General features: G+C 46.8%; 1 protein-coding gene across 4 annotated transcripts; it reads right to left on the bottom strand.

Moving 5' to 3' along the window:
* Positions 1-9,069: 9,069 nt before the first annotated feature.
* KLK6 (kallikrein related peptidase 6) lies at positions 9,070-16,089 on the bottom strand. Of its 4 annotated transcripts, none has more exons than XM_084773270.1 (7): positions 15,959-16,089; positions 15,142-15,192; positions 14,785-14,845; positions 14,198-14,354; positions 12,365-12,612; positions 11,771-11,907; positions 9,070-9,378 (listed from the first exon to the last, which is right to left on the bottom strand). In XM_084773270.1, the coding sequence occupies exons 3-7, from the start codon at positions 14,843-14,845 to the stop codon at positions 9,220-9,222; spliced, it is 762 nt and encodes a 253-aa protein (XP_084629396.1). In that variant the 5' UTR covers positions 15,142-15,192; positions 15,959-16,089; the 3' UTR covers positions 9,070-9,219. The 4 variants fall into 4 exon arrangements, with proteins under 4 accessions (XP_084629396.1, XP_084629395.1, XP_084629397.1 ...); XM_084773269.1 differs by having other exon boundaries at positions 15,142-15,315; positions 15,959-16,061; XM_084773271.1 differs by having other exon boundaries at positions 15,955-16,025.
* Positions 16,090-16,843: the final 754 nt, after the last annotated feature.

Below are 16,843 nucleotides of genomic sequence, written 5' to 3'. Positions count from 1 at the left end.
CCAAGAAAAGTCTAAGCCTTGGGTCAGTTGTGCCAATTTAGGCTTCAGTTAGTGAAATCCTGTCCACCATTCCTTGGAATTTAGTTATTGATATCTCTTTCTGGTGGACCTTTTCCAGAAAGGCCTAACAACCATGTTGCAGCTAAGGAGCTTCAAATCCCAGCTGCTTTAAACTCTATAAAGAAGAGTTCACCTCCGTTTCCCTTTCTAGTTGCTAGTAACTTAGCCTAACATTTCTTGGCTCTCTGCCTTGTATGGAGAATGTGACTATGACTAAGCCCATTGTAAACAAATTCATAAACATCAAAACAAAGCCAAAAAAAGATCCAGGGGCCTTCTGCCATGGTCCCTCGCCGAGGGGCCATAGCAGTTTTTATTTTCTTATTATTTTAGGCAGTTAGCTCCATTCCTCAGGCTAGTTTAGAAGACTGTCCGTCTCTTAGGTCCGCCTCTCCAACTGGTCATGTGTCTGTAGCCATCTTTTCTCTGGCCCATGGACTCTCTCTGGGAGCTATTTTCACTCACCAGACTATGACAAAATATGATTTTTAAGAGTGTGGATACCTGCCCCATGTCGAGTACCACTTGTTGTTTATAATTATCAATAGGGTCTAATAATTGTTTATCATCAGGCCTAACTTTGGTGCATGCGCCTACTCAAGTGGAGGTCAGAGGACAGCCTGCAGGAGTTGGCTCTCTCTGTCCGCTACGTGGGTCTCAGAGACCAACCTGAGGTCATCAGGCCAGCAGCAAGTGCTTTTACCTGCTTCATGGTCTCCTCAGCTCCTGATTTTGATCTTTGAGATAAGACCTCATGCTGTAGGCTTCTTGACAATCCTCCTGCCTCAGCCTTCCAAGGGCTGGAGTACAGGGACGAACCACCACGTTTAGATATAAACCACTCGTTTAAAGATTTTTTATTTTGTTTTGTTTGTTTGGAGACAAGGTCTCATGTAGCACACACTAGTCTTGAAGTCACTACATAGCTAAGGATGAGCTTGAACTGTGCACCCTCCTGCCTCTACCTCCTTGAGTGCTGGAGTTGTACGTATCCCACAATTTGTTTGATATAGTGTTTTTGCATCAAATCCAGGTCTTCATGAGTACGAGGCAAGCGCTACCAATTGAGCTACATAATTAGTGATATCTTGTTTCTTTCTAAAGTTTTTTTTTGTTTGTTTGTTTTTTAATGCGTGTGAGGGTATTTCCGGCTTGTCTGTATATGAAGCGTGTGGATGCCCGTGGAAGGCAGAAGATGGCTCCAGTCTCTGGAACTGGACTTACAGGTAGCCGTGAGCCAACACACGTGGGTGCTGAGGACCAAACTGGGGTCCTCTGGAAGGGTAGCCAGTGGTCTTAACTGATGAGCCGTCTCTCTCACCCTGCCGAGAGATCTTTTTAAAAACGATTCATTTACTCTTATTTTATGCGCATCAGTGTTTTGTCTGCACATATGCTTATGTGAGACTTAAGGTTCTTGTCATACAGGTCTTTCTTTCACCTGCTTGTTAGAGTTTTCCCAAGATACTGCGAAGAGTGCTGTTTCCCTGATTTCTTTTTCAGCCCTTTTATCATTTGTATATAGGAGGACTACCGATTTTTTTTTCCAGTTAATCTTGTACCCAGCCACTTCACTGAAGGTGTTTATCAGCTGTAAGAGTTCCCCTGGTAGAATATTGCGGTCACTTACATATACTGTCACATCATCTGCAAATAACAAGAATTTGACTTCTTCCTTTCCAATTTGTATCCATCCCCTTGGTCTCTTTCAGTTGTCTTACAGCCATAACCAGAACGTCAATATTCAATACTATATTGAATAGACCTGGAAAGAGTAGGCAGCCTTGTCTTGTAGGCATAGTGTTTTAAAAAATGCCTTCCAACACCCTAGCACCAGGTCAGGGAGGCAGAGGTTGAGTGGGGACAGGGGCATGGCTTTCCTTAGCTACTTCCTGCTGTTTAGGGTTGCTGAGGTTCCTTAGGGCAATCCAGTCTTTGTTTCAGGACATCTCCAACTTCTCCTCTCAAACTGCATCAACAGCAACCAGGAGCAGCAGGGGGAAGCATCAGCAGTCTTCTGCTTTCTCGGAGCCCCCAATCTCTCTCTGGGTCTGGCATTTATTCCCACTGGCAAAGGCCACGCCCCCACATGAGGCAGCTCACAGCTGACAAAGATTACATGCCCTCTCAGGAGGCACTTATTAGCTTGGACAGACTGGAACAGTCCCATGTCCCATACCTGGGATTAAAATAAACATGTTTACATATAAACCAAAGCTTCCACAACATTGTCTTATTACTAATTTTTAGTGGAATTGCTTTGAGTTTCTCTCCATTTAATTTGATGTTGTCTATAAGCTTGTTGTAAGTTGCATTTACTGTTTTTAGGTATGTCCTTTGTATCCCTGGTTTCTCCAAGACTTTTATGATGAAGGGGTGTTGGATTTGTCAGAGGCCTTTTCAGTGTCTAATGAGATGATGGTGAGGGTTTTTTTTTCTTTCAATTTGTTTATATGGTGGGTTTTAGAAGTTACTTATTATACTGATTGATTTTTTTTTTTTTTTTTTTGGTATGTTGAACTATCCCAACATCTCTGGATTGAAGGCTACTTGATTATGGTGGAATATGTTTTTGATGTGTTCTTGGGTTTGGTTTGCAAGTATTTTATTGAGTATTTTTACATCTATGTTCATAAGGGAAATTGGTCTGTAATTCTCTTTCTTTGTTGGATCTTTGTGTGGTTTGGGTATCAGGGTGACTGTGGCTTTATAGCATGAATTTGCTAATGTTCCTTCTGTTTCTATTTTGTGGAATAATTTGAAGAGTATCAGAGTTAGCTCTTCTTTGAAAATTCGGAAGAATTTTGTGCTAAAATCATCTGGCCCTGAGTTAGGAGCCCTTTAATGACTGCTTGTATTTCCCTAGGAGCTATAGGTTTATTTAAATTGTTTATCTAATCTTGATTTAACTTTGGTAAATGGTATCTATCAAGAAAATTATCCATTTCTTTGAGATTTTTCCAATTTTGTAGAGTACAGGTTTTTAAAGTATGACATAATGATTCTTTGGTTTCCTTGGTGTCTGTTGTTATGTCTCCCTTTTCACTTTTGATTTTGTAAATTTGAATTCTCTCTCCATTTTATTTTAGTTAGTTTGGATAAGGATTTATCTATCTTGTTGATTTTTTCAAAGAGCCAGTTGTTCCGTTGATTCTTTATGTTGTTCTCTTTCTGTCGGTTTTATTGGTATTGATTATTTCCTGCCATCTCCTCTTGCATGAATTTACTTCTTTCTGTTCTAGAGCCTCCGGGTGTGCTGTTTAGTTGCTAGTATGAAGTATGAGAACCCTCCGTTTTTGTTTTTGTTTTTGTTTTTTTATGTAGACACTTAGTGCTATGAACTTCCCTCTTAGCACTGCTTTTACTGTGTCCCATAAGTTTGTGTATGTTGTGCCTTCATTTTCATTGGATTCTAGAAAGTCTTTAATTTCTTCATTTCTGTCTTGACCCGGTTGCCAGTCAATAGAGAGTCAGTCAGTTTCCATGAATCTTTTGTTGAAATCTAGCTTTAATCTGTGATGGTCTGATGTGGTACAGGAATAAATTGTGTGTGTGTGTGTGTGTGTGTGTGTGTGTGTGTGTGTGTGTGTGTGTGTGTGTGAGAGAGAGAGAGAGAGAGAGAGAGAGAGAGAGAGAGAGAGAGAGAGAGAGAGAGAGAGAGAGAGACTTGCTTTGTGACTGAATATGTGATCAGTTTTGGAGAAAGTTCCATGAGGCTCTGAAAAGATGGGATATTCTTTTGTGTTTGGGTGAAATGCTCTATACATATCTGTTAGGTCTAATTGGTTTATAATGTTTGTTAGCTCCTGTATTTCTCTGTTTAGTTTTTGGCTGGATGACCTGTCCATTGGAAAGTAGGGTATTAAAGTCTCATGCCATCAGTGTGTGAGGGTCAATGCAAGACTTAAGCTTTAGTAATGTTTCTTTTACATATGTGGGTGCCCTTGTGTTTGGGGCATAGCTGTTAAGAATTGAAACATCATTTTGGTGAATTTTTCCTTTGGTGAGTATAAAGTGTCCTTTCCTGTCTCTTTTGATTATTTTTTGGTTGACGTTTATTTCGTTAGATATTTAAAAAGGGTACATCAGCTTGTTTCTTAGATTCCTTTGCTTAGAAAATCTTTTTCCAATCCTTTACTCTGAGGTAATGTCTCTGCTAATGTTGAGGTGTGTTTCTTGAAGGCAACAGAAGGATGGATCCTGTTTTCACATCCAGACTGTCAGTCTGTGTCTTTTTATTTGAAAATTGAGTCCATTGATATTGAGAGTGAACAGTGATAAAATATTATTAACTTCTGTTATTTCCCTGTTGTTGTTGGTGGTGGTGATTGTAGTGTGTCTGTGAGTATGTTTCCCTTTTTTGTGGTTTTACTGGTGTGAGATTATTTATTTTCTGTGTTTTCATAGGCATAGTCAATCTCCTTAGGTTAGAGTTTTCCTTCTAGTATCCTTGTAGGGTTGCATTTGTAGACAAATATTGTATAAATTTGACTTTAACATGGAATATCTTGTTTTCTCCATGTATGGTTACTGAAAGTTTTGCTGGGTATAATATTCTGGGCTGGCATCTGTAGTCTCTTAGTGTCTGCTGGACATCTCTCCAGGCCCTTACGGCTTTTAGAGTCTACATTGAGAAGTCAGGCTTAATTCTAATAGGTCTACCTTTATATGTTACTTGGCCTTTTCCCCTTGTAGCTTTTAATACTCTTTCTTTGATTTGTATGTTTAGTGCTTGATTATTATGTGATGAGGGGATTTTCTTTTCTGGTCTAATCTATTGATGTTCTGTAAACTTCTTGCACCTTTATAGGCATGTCATTATGTTAGGAAAATCTTTTTTCCTATGATTTTTGTTGAAATACTTCCGGGCCTTTGAGCCTGGGATTCTTCTATTCCTCTTATTCTTAGATTTGGTCTTTTCATAGTGTCCCAGATTTCCCGGATGGCTAATGTCAAGACATTTTTATATTTAACATTTTTTTGACTGATGTATCTATTTCTTCCATCGTCTCTATCCAAGTTGGCAGCTGGAATACAGTGATGAAGAGCAAGGGGAGCATCAAGAGATTGGGGGAGGTCCATGAGTTGGTGGTCTACCTGGAGTTCTGGTAGTCAGCATGGCCTCTGCTGGAGCAGAGGGTCTCCTTCTGAGGCGGGGCCTGGGACAGGGCAATGAAGAGAGGCAGGGGCATTGGGGTAGTATTGGGACAGCGAGTGCCAAGAGAATGGGCAGGTGCCCAGGAGGCCAGCAGCCTACCTTGAGTTATGGCGGCCTCTGGTCAAGCAGGGGATTCTTGTTTATTTTTGATAACCCACTGATTTCAACTATGCCGCCCACACGTGCATGGGTATGGGGCCATCCAGTGGAGCACAGACAATTTGCTAGGGGCTGTTTTCCATAGAACATAACTCCTTCTCCCTCACAGCCACCGGTTTCCAATAGCTCCTTTGCTAGAGCAAGGGCTCGTGGACCACCTCCCATCCATGATGGAAGGCTGACTGGCTTGACCTTCTGTAAGGGCGACCACAGCTACCACAAATTCATGGGTGCAGCGTCTGTGCCAGGTCTAGAAGCTGCTATTTAATGGTATTCCTCCCAGTTTCTGGCTCTTGGAATATTTCTGCTCCCCTTTCTGTAATCTCTCTGAGGGCTGGGGCAACTGTTTGTGACGTTGAAGTTCCATTTATGGGTGAGCGCTCTTCCATTGAGTGTCTTCTGCACTTTGACCAGTTGTAAGTCCTCTAGAGGTCTCTTCAGAGTCATTTTCATGAGATCATTACAATATTATTTTGTCCCCTTCAGAAACTAAGTTAATGAGACACCTTCAAAAGTTTAAAACTACATTTTCTGAAAAGAACACATTCGCTGTGAAAGTCATTTAGTTTTTAGACCCAAAATTTAGACATTCTGTAAAGTTTACTATAAAAGCACATTATACTTGACAATATGATCGTTCATTCTTTCAAATATCCGTATGTAAACTTGATGCTTGTAGTTACAAACTTAAAACTCATACATTAAGAGGGAGGACGGGAGGATGGCTTGGTATAAAGAGCTCCCCTAGTGGGCTTGAAGCTGCGTGTTCCACCCCCAGCACCACAGGGAAAAGAAAACCAAGAGGTTTATTTAGGGTCTGGGAGATGGCTCACGGGGAGAGCACTTGTCAGGCAAGTATAAGGCCATGAATTCAAATCCACAGAATCCAAGTAAAGTCAGACATGGTAGCATATGTCATCATCTCAGAGCTCCTGGTGGGGTTAGAGACAGAAACAAGAGAATACACAGAAACTCAGTGGTCAGCTAGCCTGGCAGCACAGGAGAGCTGTTCTCTAACAAGGTGGATGGTGGGGACTGACCCCTGAGGCTGTCCTCTGACCTCTACAAGAGAGCCCTGGCACAGGCCCGCCTGCACTCACAGCCATGTGCATGCTCACTCACACATACACGTGCACCTCCCCCCTCTCTCTTACACACACACACACACACACACACACACACACACATACTTGCAGATTTTTAAATTCTTATATAACAGGGGCAAGGTGAAGGATTAAAGGATGGTTTCAGTGTGGAAAATAGTTGGGCCCAAACTGTGGACCCTTCCTGTCCCTTCTAAGCTTTCAAGAGCCCATGCCAGGCCCGGTCTCATTCTCTCTGCCACCGATTTGCAGATGAAGATGTAGGCTCTTCACTTCTGCTCCGGTACCATGCCTGCCTGCCTCCCACCCTGCTCTTGCCGTGATGGTCCCTGACTCACCGTCTGCAGCTGTAAGGAAGCTCCCTGTTACCAGGGCTTTTTAAATGCCTTGGTCACAGTGTTTCATCACAGCAGTAGTAACCCTAACTAAGACATGGGGTGGCAAGCCTGTGGAGCTGGATCGGGCTCCTTTCATTGTACCTGACCTCTACATTGGAAAGCCAAGCCTCTCTTCCTCAGGGAGCTGGACACCTGCCCTCTGGATTCTTCTTGGTGACTCTGGAAGTTTCATGATTGTATTTACTAGAGAATGTTGGTTGAAACTGCCAGGCTGCCACAATGTCATCTTCCCGTCCACTCAAAAATGTCAGCTGCTTTTTCCCCCGTTGTGACATGACTATAAAATTAATATTTTGCTGGTTCTTGAGTTGACACTCTAGCAGAGGACTTGACTAACATGTGCAAAAGCCCCAGGTTCATTTCCCAGCACCACACATTAAACTGAGCATAATGGTACATGCTTATAATCTAAGCGCTCAGTAGGTGGGGGAGAAGTCCAGGCCATGCCTGGCTGCATAAAGGAAGTCTTGAGGTTCTGACTCTCAGTTCAGAACTCTTCTTCTCCCTCAGAGCCAAGCTCAGTTCCCTTGCCCGGCCCTCAGTCTTATCATCTTCTGGTGACTGGTGTCGACAGTAATGCCACCTAATCCTCCTGCCTCAAAGCCCAGCCTTCCTTGTCCGACACCCAGGACTTCCCCTCGCTGATGGCGCTATCCACCCACCTCCACAGCCAGACACCTTTCTTCAACCCTTCCAGTCCCAGTCCCACCTCTTCTCTCCCTGCACCACCACCCAAAACTCCTCCCACACCCCACAGTTGTGGGGTTTCCCGTGTGGCTGCTCTCAAACTTTCTATGTCTTCCTATGGCCTCCAGGATACTGTCCTTGCCTCAGATGCTGATACCCGAGGTCCCTTATGATGGTTATTTCCCATCCCTCTTACCCTTACTCTTACAATCCTCTAACTTTTCAGTTTGTTTGGTTTTTTGGAACTCTGGGTGTCCTGGAACTCACTTTGTAGACCAGGCTGGCCTCGAACCCACAGAGATCTACTTGCCTCTGCCTCCTGGGTGCTGGGATTAAAGGTGTGCACCACCACACCTGTTTCACCTCCTTATTTTTGCTGCTACCAAAGTGACTAAGGTAACAGACGCCATCTTGTCCCAACTCTGTGTCTGCTTACACTCTTCTCAGTCCTCTACCCACCTCCCCCACCAACAGCTACGTCCACGTTGGCAACACATTTGGAATTTTTATGACCCTGACCATGGTTTCAATATATTCACCGAAGTAGTTAATATTTATATAAACTAAACATAAACTAAAACAACCAAAAAAGGTATAATCAAAATTGTCATGTTGTGACTGAAATAACAATTATGTTCTGTCAGAAACTGTTGCACAGTTACTCTGACCCCCAGCTAGTACAGATGTAATTGTGTTTTTGTTTTTGTTTTTGTTTTTACACCCTCCACACCAGGCAGGGTCACACCCCTTTAATTCCAGCACTCAGGAAGCAGAGGTAGGTGGATCTCTGTGAGTTTGAGGTCAGCCTGGTCTATATGATGTGTTCCGGGACAGCCAATAAAGAGACCCTGTTTCACACACACACACACACACACACACACACACCACCACCACCACCACCACCAGCAACAACAACAACAACAACAACAACAACAACAACAACAACACAAAAGTGCTGTGCCCTTGAGCTTCAGCACCAAGAGCCATTCTGAGTGCTAGCCCACTCTTTTCGGTGTGGTAGGCTGTAGCTCTCTCACACATACTCTAACATGACAAAAAGCCTGAGGGAGAGTCATCTCTGAGGGGCCATAGGACAGGGCAGAGGAGTCCAGAGTGGATATCACATTAGGTAATAGCACTGGGCCAAGCTGGGCTTCCAAGGAGCAGAAATGGAATAAAGAAAAGAACCTACTGTGTGCTGTTTGCCGTGAGGAGTAAATGATCACTGATTCCAGCACGTTATTGCAAGTAAGGCCTATGAACCGCTATGCATTTCTCCAGCTCCCATGTTATCTCAGTTTTACAGATGAGAACACTCACACTATAAAGAAAAGCACTTCCCAAGGGTGTGCCCGACAGTAAATGGCTACATTGGGATTCTTTCTGCTAACCACACCTGTGGGGTAGGACTGTAGCCTGCATCCCACACTCGTGGTGTAGGACTGTAGCCTGAGTCCCACATCTTCCTGGGGTGCAAGAAATGAGCAGAGGATAGTAAGCGATGTTCCAGGGTCTCTGTCACCGCGTTTATTAAGTATCAGGGTCAGATCTGGGCATCAGAAGTCTCTGAGACTAGGGCAGGGTCTCAGGGAGAGAGACTCGGTAGCCCTCCAGGGTCAGGGGGAGTCACAGGGCGAGCACTGGATGTCTCGTGTTAGAGCCATCTGTTTTTTATGACGCTTTGGATCCATCTGGTATGAGCGCAGACATCAGTGTAAACTCCTGGCTTTTCCTTTGATCCACAGGGTATGTTACCCCATGACACGAGCCCTCGGAGGTGATCCCCACATACCAGGGGACCTCCAGAATCGCCCTGTGTGGAAGAGAGAGAGAAAATAAGAAACTCACACAGAATAAGGAGGAGGGGTCGGGGAGGAGAAGTGAGGAGAGTGGGGAAGTTAGAGATACTCAGAGATGAAGAAGGCTGATGTGGTGGTCATCTCAACTACTCAAGATGCTGAGGCAGGAGGATTACAAGTTTAAGGCTAGCTTGCGCTACGTAGGAAGACCCCCTTCTCAAAGTAAAATAGGAACGGGGGTGTAGTTCACTGATAGAGCGCTTGTCAGGCATGCATAAGAACCTGGATCCAGGGCTGGAGAGATGGCTCAGTGGTTAAGAGCACTGCCTGCTCTTCCAAAGGACCCGGGTTCAATTCCCAGCACCCACATGGCAGCTGACAACTGTCTGTAACTCCAAGATCTGACGCCCTCACACCAACACACATAAATTAAAATGAAATAAAATATTTTTTTAAAAAAAGAACCTGGGTCCAAGTCTCAGTAAAAGGCCGAGATAGATGAGGTGCTGGAGGGTGCCAAGCCATCCATCCTGGATAGAAGGTTGTTAGGACACAACATGTGGGGGCTGGAAGGATGGCTCAGGGGCTAAGAGCACTGTCTGCTCTTTGTGAGGTCCTGAGTTCAATTCCCAGCAACCACATGGTATCTCACAACCATCTATAACGTGACCTGGTGCCCTCTCTGGTGTGCAGGCACACATTTGAGCAGAACATTGTATAATAAATAAATAAATCTTTAAAATACACACACACACACACACTCAACACGATCTAAGGGAGTTGAAACATTACACTGGACAATGAAGACCCTAAGCTCAACAGGCAAACAACTCAGTGGTTTCAGGAAGTCCCCAAAACTGACCAGATGCATTCGGTCCCTCCTTCCCCAGGTATATAAAAGTGGTAAGGACCATAAGAGCCTTTCTCAGACAAGATGAGCTCCTGGAAGAGGCTCTGACTCTCTAGGCTGTGCAGTGTGCTCCGCGTTCTGGTTTGGCGAGCTGTCACCCATGCTGGGGTGAGCTTTTGGTGTTGCAGTTGCCCACGAGTCACTTTTGCTTCTGTAAATAACCTCCCTCACCCACATTCCTATAAGTAACTCCGATAAAACCCATTGGTTCACCAAGTTGGGCTTTGGTGCCATTTCTTGCTCTCTTGTTGGCTCCCTATCTGGGGTGAGTAGATGTTTATTTTCATCACTGCAGGAAGAGTGTCACAGGACAGAGAGAGACACCAAGGTCCATAAAAGTAAAGGGTATTAATGAACGAAAGGGGAGGGGAGAAGAGGTGGGAAGGCAGGGTCTCAGGAAGGAGAAAAAAAAAACTTAATGCTCGCCATCTCTTGTTCCCAGGCCGGCTGTCTACCAATCTTTCTTTGCTCCTAAATCACTATCTCACTTTACTGGCCTCTCCACCCTCACCCTTGCTTTCTTGGTAGGCTGATTTCACTCCTCCATGGACTAGAGTCAGGAAGGATAGCAGGTAGAGAGGCTCCAGGGAAGGCATTGAAGTCTAGATGTGTACGGTGGTGGATGCCTCTTATCCCAGTACCCCAAAGGCTGATGCAGGAGGATTGTGCAAGTCTGGGGACAAGCCAAGGCATGTGAATGAGCTCCACAGAAGCCCTGCTACAGGTTTTTGAGGGATGAGTCCCCCTCTTTGCAAGTGGGATTCTTTCTCATTGGGAGCTCAGCCATTTCCAAGTGGGCTTCATGGCTGCAGCCCTGAGGAAAGATGGCTCTTTGAAGGATCTCTTCGGCCTTTGAGTTGTCCCACCTGTTCAGAGCTCCTACCAAGGTGACCCTTCATTGAAATGATGTCTTAAGTTTTCAGGCTTTCTAGGTTCACCCATATTTGCTTAACCACTGGCTCTTGGTGTCTCCCTCTCTGTCTCTGCATAGGAACTTCCTGTTTCTGCTGGGTGTCGTGTGTGTGTGTGTGTGTGTGTGTGTGTGTGTGTGTGTGTGTGTGTGTGTGCACGTGCAGGTGGAGGCCAGCAGTTGAAGGCATCCATCCTTTCTTGGGAGTCACACACTACGTGTTTTGAGACAAGGCTTCTCACAGGCCTGAGCTCACCAATTAAGCTAGGCCGGCTGGCCAGTGGTACCCCGAGGATCTGCCTGCCTCTGCCCCCCAGTTCTGGGATGACAAGCCTATGCCATTATACCCTTCAACTCAAGCCCTGACACTTGTTTAGCCAGTATTTTTCTGACTGGGCCAACCTCTCTGCCCCAAGCGGTCTCATTTGTTTCTTATCTGCCTTTTCGTGTGTAAGGTGGAGTCTCTTTCCCGTCTTGTCTTCCAATTCCCTCCCAGCGGCTTTCTCAATCTCTGCTCGGCTGCTGTGGTCTGTGTCGCTGTCTTTTCTGGCTGTGGTTGAGTTCATATCCCTGTTCCCGGCCTCACCTGGCAGGAATCGTTCCCTTTTCTCTTGTCACCGGCGCACACCATGCTTCGGGTGATCTTCCCAGGGTAGGCGCGTTCACACTCATCCCGGGGCACCAGCTGGACATCAGCACACTGAAGGGTGTCTGGGAATTCACCTAGGAGGAGGGAGATGGGCCAGGCTCACATAGCCCGTTCCTCTCAGGTCTTCACCGTCCTCACTGCCCTTCTCCCCCCCCCCCCATTTCCCATTGATTCCTCTTTTGTTTCTCCCTCATGATTAGAATCCATTTATTCCTTGACCCTGTGTCCTGACTGGTCCCCTTCCCCATCATTCTTAGCCTGACTTCCTCACTAATCATTATTCCTTCATGAATTCTCTTTTCTCTTCTCGTTGGCCTTTCATTTTACAGCCATCTTCTCTGTGTTATTCATCCACCCACATTTGGTCCAACCTTCTTCTTTCTCCATCCATCTTTTAGCCATACACAGACTAGCCCACTGGTACTCTTCATCAGCATCTTCTCATGGCCCACCATCTCCTGCCCCACCTCCATCACTAGACCCTCTCCCTCTGGTCTCCCTGACCACTCCCAACTACCTCCCATCACTGACCATTTTCCATCTTGCCCCAGCCCAGGATCTGACAGTTGAGATTCTCCTCCGAGCAGTCTTTCTTCAAGGGCAGAGGCTGGATCTTCTGAGAGAATCTGACTGGACTGTTCAGATGCACCAGCATGATGTCGTTGTCATGGGTGTTAGGGTTGTAGCGGGGATGGACAAAAGTCCAATCCACAGAGACCTGTCTTTGGAAAGTCTCTGTTTGCTGTAGGTTGTGTTTTCCCAAGTGCACCTTCAGATTCCTGGGAAAGAGGCAGCGAGGACTCACCTAGAGCCCTAGGTTGCTAGAGAGAGATCATCTGCCCAGTTCCTACCCCCTCCCTCAATTTCCCCCAGCTTAGTAAAAGGCAAGCTTGTTCTTCTAGAATTTTGACTTTAAAATTTTTTCTACTGCACTACTTGAGAGTCAGTTACCATAGCTGCAGGATATACATGCACAGACTCAACTGATCACAGACCAAAAATATTGGGGGAGCAGCAGAGCACAGTGGTATACACCCTTAATCCCAGCACTCTGCAGGCAGATGCCGTACGTAGGATTTCTATGAATTTGAGGTTTGCCTGATCTTTATAGTGAATTCCAAGCCAACGAAACTACATAGAGAGACCCTGACCCAACAAACAAACAAATGAACAAGCAACAACACAGTATTGAAGGAGGAACTGACAAGATGGCTCTGCAGGTAAAGTTATTGTCACACAAGCCCAATGGCCTGAGTTCAATCTCTAGAACCTGTGTAAAGGCGGACGGAGAGGACCTGACTCCGCAAAGGTGTCCTATGATCTGCACAGGTGTACTGCGGCATGTGCACACCCCCACAAAAACAACAAACACAAAATTTAAAATATGTATGGGGGAAGTGTGTCTGCGTTAAACACGTACAGATTTTTTTTTTTAGTGATCTTTTTCTCAAACAAAATAACGCAACAATTGTTTACGCAGCATTTACATTGCCAGGGGCACTACACATAATCTAAAGATAACTTGTGTATATATCTTTTAAGATTTATTTTTAGATTTAGTTTTATGTGTGGGTGGGTGGGGTATGTGCATTTGAGTGCAGGTGCCCATGAAGGCCAGAGAGGGCATTGGATTTTCTGATGATGGAGTTACACAGGCAGTTGTGAGCTACCATATGGGTGCTGGGAACTGAACTCTGCAGGAAAAGGATGTGCTTTTAACTGCGGATCCATCTCTCCAACCCTATTTTTTAAAAATAGTTTGTGTATGTGTGTGTGTGTGTGTGTGTGTGTGTGTGTGTGTGTGTGTACATGTGTATGTGTGAGCGTGTTGCATAGCTATGCATGTTCAGAGGCCATAAGGGGGCCTTGGGTCTCCCTGACTGAGTTGTGGAGCAAGTTAACTACTGAGCCATCACTCCAGCCCCCACTTTTTTTTAAGGGTGTCTCTTGCATCTCAAGCTGGTCTCAAGCTCCCTGTGTAGCTGAGGAGCAGCTTGGGTTTCTGATTCTCCTCCCTCCATCTCTCAGACGCTAAGACTACAGTGGTGACTTCCAGGCCCAGTTTAGGAGATGCTGGGGATGGAACTCGGGGAAGTCACTCCACCGACTCCTGCATCCGCAGCCCCTTTAGAGACAGAGCTTAGAGTTCTTCCAAGGGTATCCACAGACTACAAGCAAGTGTTGTACTACTTTGTTCTTTGTAAAAGGCTTGAGTATCTGCAAATCTTGATACTCCCAGGGTCCTGGGACCTGTGGAGACCTGGCTGAAAAAATGGTAAGCGCTCAGGTCTGCCTCCCTCCTGAAGTCTACAAGACACCCTCCGGACCCCTTTACATCCACTTCTCAAAGGCAGAGACACTCACGGTTTGTTGCAATGGGCAGCTGTGAGCACCCACTGTGCGTCGACGAGGACCCCACCACACAACAAGTGGTCAGAGGTGTAGAGGGCAGCTTGGAAAGGGTGGGAGTTCCTCAGACAGGGGCCACCGTGCACCACCTTGTCCTGCTCCTCGGACCAGGCTGAGAGAGGGAGGGCATGAGTGAGAGAAGGCTCGGAGAGCCTGGATCCTCCTGCGATGAACTACAATCAAGTAGGCTCCTACTCTCATTCTTACGTCCAATTCCGCCTCCCCCGACTCCACTCCACCTCCGTCCTCTGTCTTCTTTCTTTCTTTTTGAGACTGAGTTTCTCAGTGTACTCCTGACTGTCCTGGAACTCACTCTGGCTGGACTTGAACTCAGAGATGCACCTGCCTCTGCCTCCCTGGTGCTGGAGTTTAAAGGCACGCGCCACCACGCCTGGCTATCCCCATCCCCAACGCCCACCTCCACACTTGTTCTTAGCTGGTCTCCTCATTTCAAAGCCACCTAGCCCTATCCTAAGCCACCATCTGTCAACAAGGCCCATCCATCTACCAATCCCCTCCCCCTTCCATGTTCCCTTTCTCACCTGACTTAGCAAGAACCAGGCACAGGGCCAGCGTCTTCACCGTCAGCATCTTCATGGGCATCTTGAGAGGGGAAGGCATCAGTCCATCAGTCATGTCCCAGCCTCTGTCCTGGACCCCACCCTGCTCCTTCCTCAAGCCCTCTCCATATTTCCTGTCTTGTCCTTGTTTGATCTCTGCTCTGCCACTCCCTCACCCTCCTCACCCCTCACCTCCTGGTTCCTCCCTTCCCAACCTTGAATCTGAGCGTCCTCTGTAGGCACTGCAGCCCCCCACCGCCCTCCCCTGTGGCCTTACCTGCTGCTAGCCAGCAGCAGCGTACCTGCCAACACTTAGGTAGGGAAAATGACACCACTTACTTATCACAGGAAGCCGGAGGCAGAGAAAGTCAGCAAGGCAGTGTGCTCCACCTGAGGAGGGACGGAGCCGACTGACAGAATGTGGCCTTAGGACCCGAGCTGCAGGGGACACCTGGGTGCCGGGTCCCAAGCAGGAGACTGCCTCCCAGAAACCTGCCTGGCTCTACGGCGTCCCTGAAAGAGGTACGCTCTGTTCTCAGTCTCTTCCAGCTTCCTTTTAACCCCTCTCTCTCCTAGTCTGAGCTAGGAGGAAGCCAGACACACCCTTTTCTTCACCCAACCCTCCCACATACATTCCTTCTGCCCCACGGCTCTGCTCCTGGTGACCCCTGACCAGATAGCGACGGGGAAGGCAGTGCCCAGCTCTGGTCCATAATAATCTTGGACCTCTGTGCCCTGAGGAAGGAATTGGGTCTGCTCTCCTGGGCCCAAAGGAGAAGGGCTGAGGCTTGGACCCGTGTGTCTGAGGGAGGGCTGGCGCCTGGACCACAAGTCTAAGGGAGGAGTGTTGATCCTGGACTCCTGAGTCTGAGGAGGAGGGATGAGCCTGAAGCCTTAGTCCCAAAGAGGAGGGTTGGGCCGAAATCTTCGGGGCTGAGGTCCAGAGAGATGGGAGCTCATTCTTAGTTTGGCATTTGGGACAAAAATCAGACTGGGAACTGAATGCCACTTCCCAGGTTATTCATTGGTACCCCAACCTCCCCAAGGACCCCACCTATACCCGCTAGGGAGCCTGCAGGTCATCCTCCTGCGTTTGTATCTCTGAGGCACTGGAACCAGCTGCCCAGGTTCAGTGGGGTCAGGCTGACTCACCTACCTGTAAGTCGCTCTGTGGGTGCAGAAGACCTCCACGTCCCCAGGAGAGTGGGAACTGCCAGCCAAGCTATTGAGAAAGGATGTTTCTCTAAACTGTCCCCCCGCCCCTAACCCGGGCTGGGAAGCAGGGTGAGCAATATGGAGAAAGAGACATCCAACAATCGGGCATTGTCTGGACCCAGAAACTTGGTACCATGCTCCCAGCAGCTCCCTTTCTCAACCTCGTTTCCAGGAAGATGGGCGGGAGGCTAGCTCAATGACTTCTATTTGTACCAATGTGACTGACAGCCCTGCTGGGTCCCTGATCTGAATATTTTAGAGCTCAGGACCCTTTCCTCCAAGTCTTCTCACCTCTGGCCCCATCCCTCTCCATGTCTGTCTGTGTCTGTCCTCCCCCATCGCAATGCATTTACATCTCTCAAATGCTCTGTTTTTGTTTGTTATTTTCCTTCTGCCCCATGTTTGTCTCAAGCTTTCTCTCTGCCTCTGCCTCTCTCTTTCCACATCTCTATTTCTCTCCCTCTTTCTCTGTCTCTGACTCTTTTCTCTCTCTCTGTGTGTATGTATTTATTTCTGCATGTTTTTATTCGTCTTTCTTTCTGTGCATCTGTTTGGCTGTCTGTCTGTGTCTCTTTCTGTTTGCCTTTCTACCTGCATCTGTCTCTCTTACTGTTTCTGTCTGGCGTTGTCTGTATCTCCTTATTCCCTTCTCTCTGCCTCCCTGTCTCTCTCCATATTTTTTGTCTCTGTGTCACTGTGTCTCTGTCTGTCTGTCTGTCTCCTGCCCCCGCCCCCGGACTCTCCATATCTTCTGTTGCTCTGCTGGCTCTTTCCCTGCACTACCTGGGGAAATGTGAGTGCTTGGTATGCAGTTGTATTCCTGGGG

This window comes from Acomys minous (genome assembly GCF_964271855.1).
Source record: "Acomys minous genome assembly, chromosome: 2".
NCBI classification, from domain to species: domain Eukaryota; kingdom Metazoa; phylum Chordata; class Mammalia; order Rodentia; family Muridae; genus Acomys; species Acomys minous.
The sequence above is the reverse complement of the archived record's forward strand: the minus strand, read 5'-3'. Positions and strand labels throughout refer to the sequence as shown.

Bases quoted from the DNA above. Each gene is read 5' to 3' on its own strand.
- KLK6 (XM_084773270.1), bottom strand. From the start codon at position 14,845: ATGCCCATGAAGATGCTGACGGTGAAGACGCTGGCCCTGTGCCTGGTT. The intron at 14,355-14,784 runs GTGAGAAAGGGA...TCCCTCTCTCAG, and splicing joins CCTGGTTCTTGCTAAGTCAG to CCTGGTCCGAGGAGCAGGAC. The intron at 11,908-12,364 runs GTCAGTGATGGG...CCCTCCTCCTAG, and splicing joins CTGGGGCAAGATGGAAAATG to GTGAATTCCCAGACACCCTT.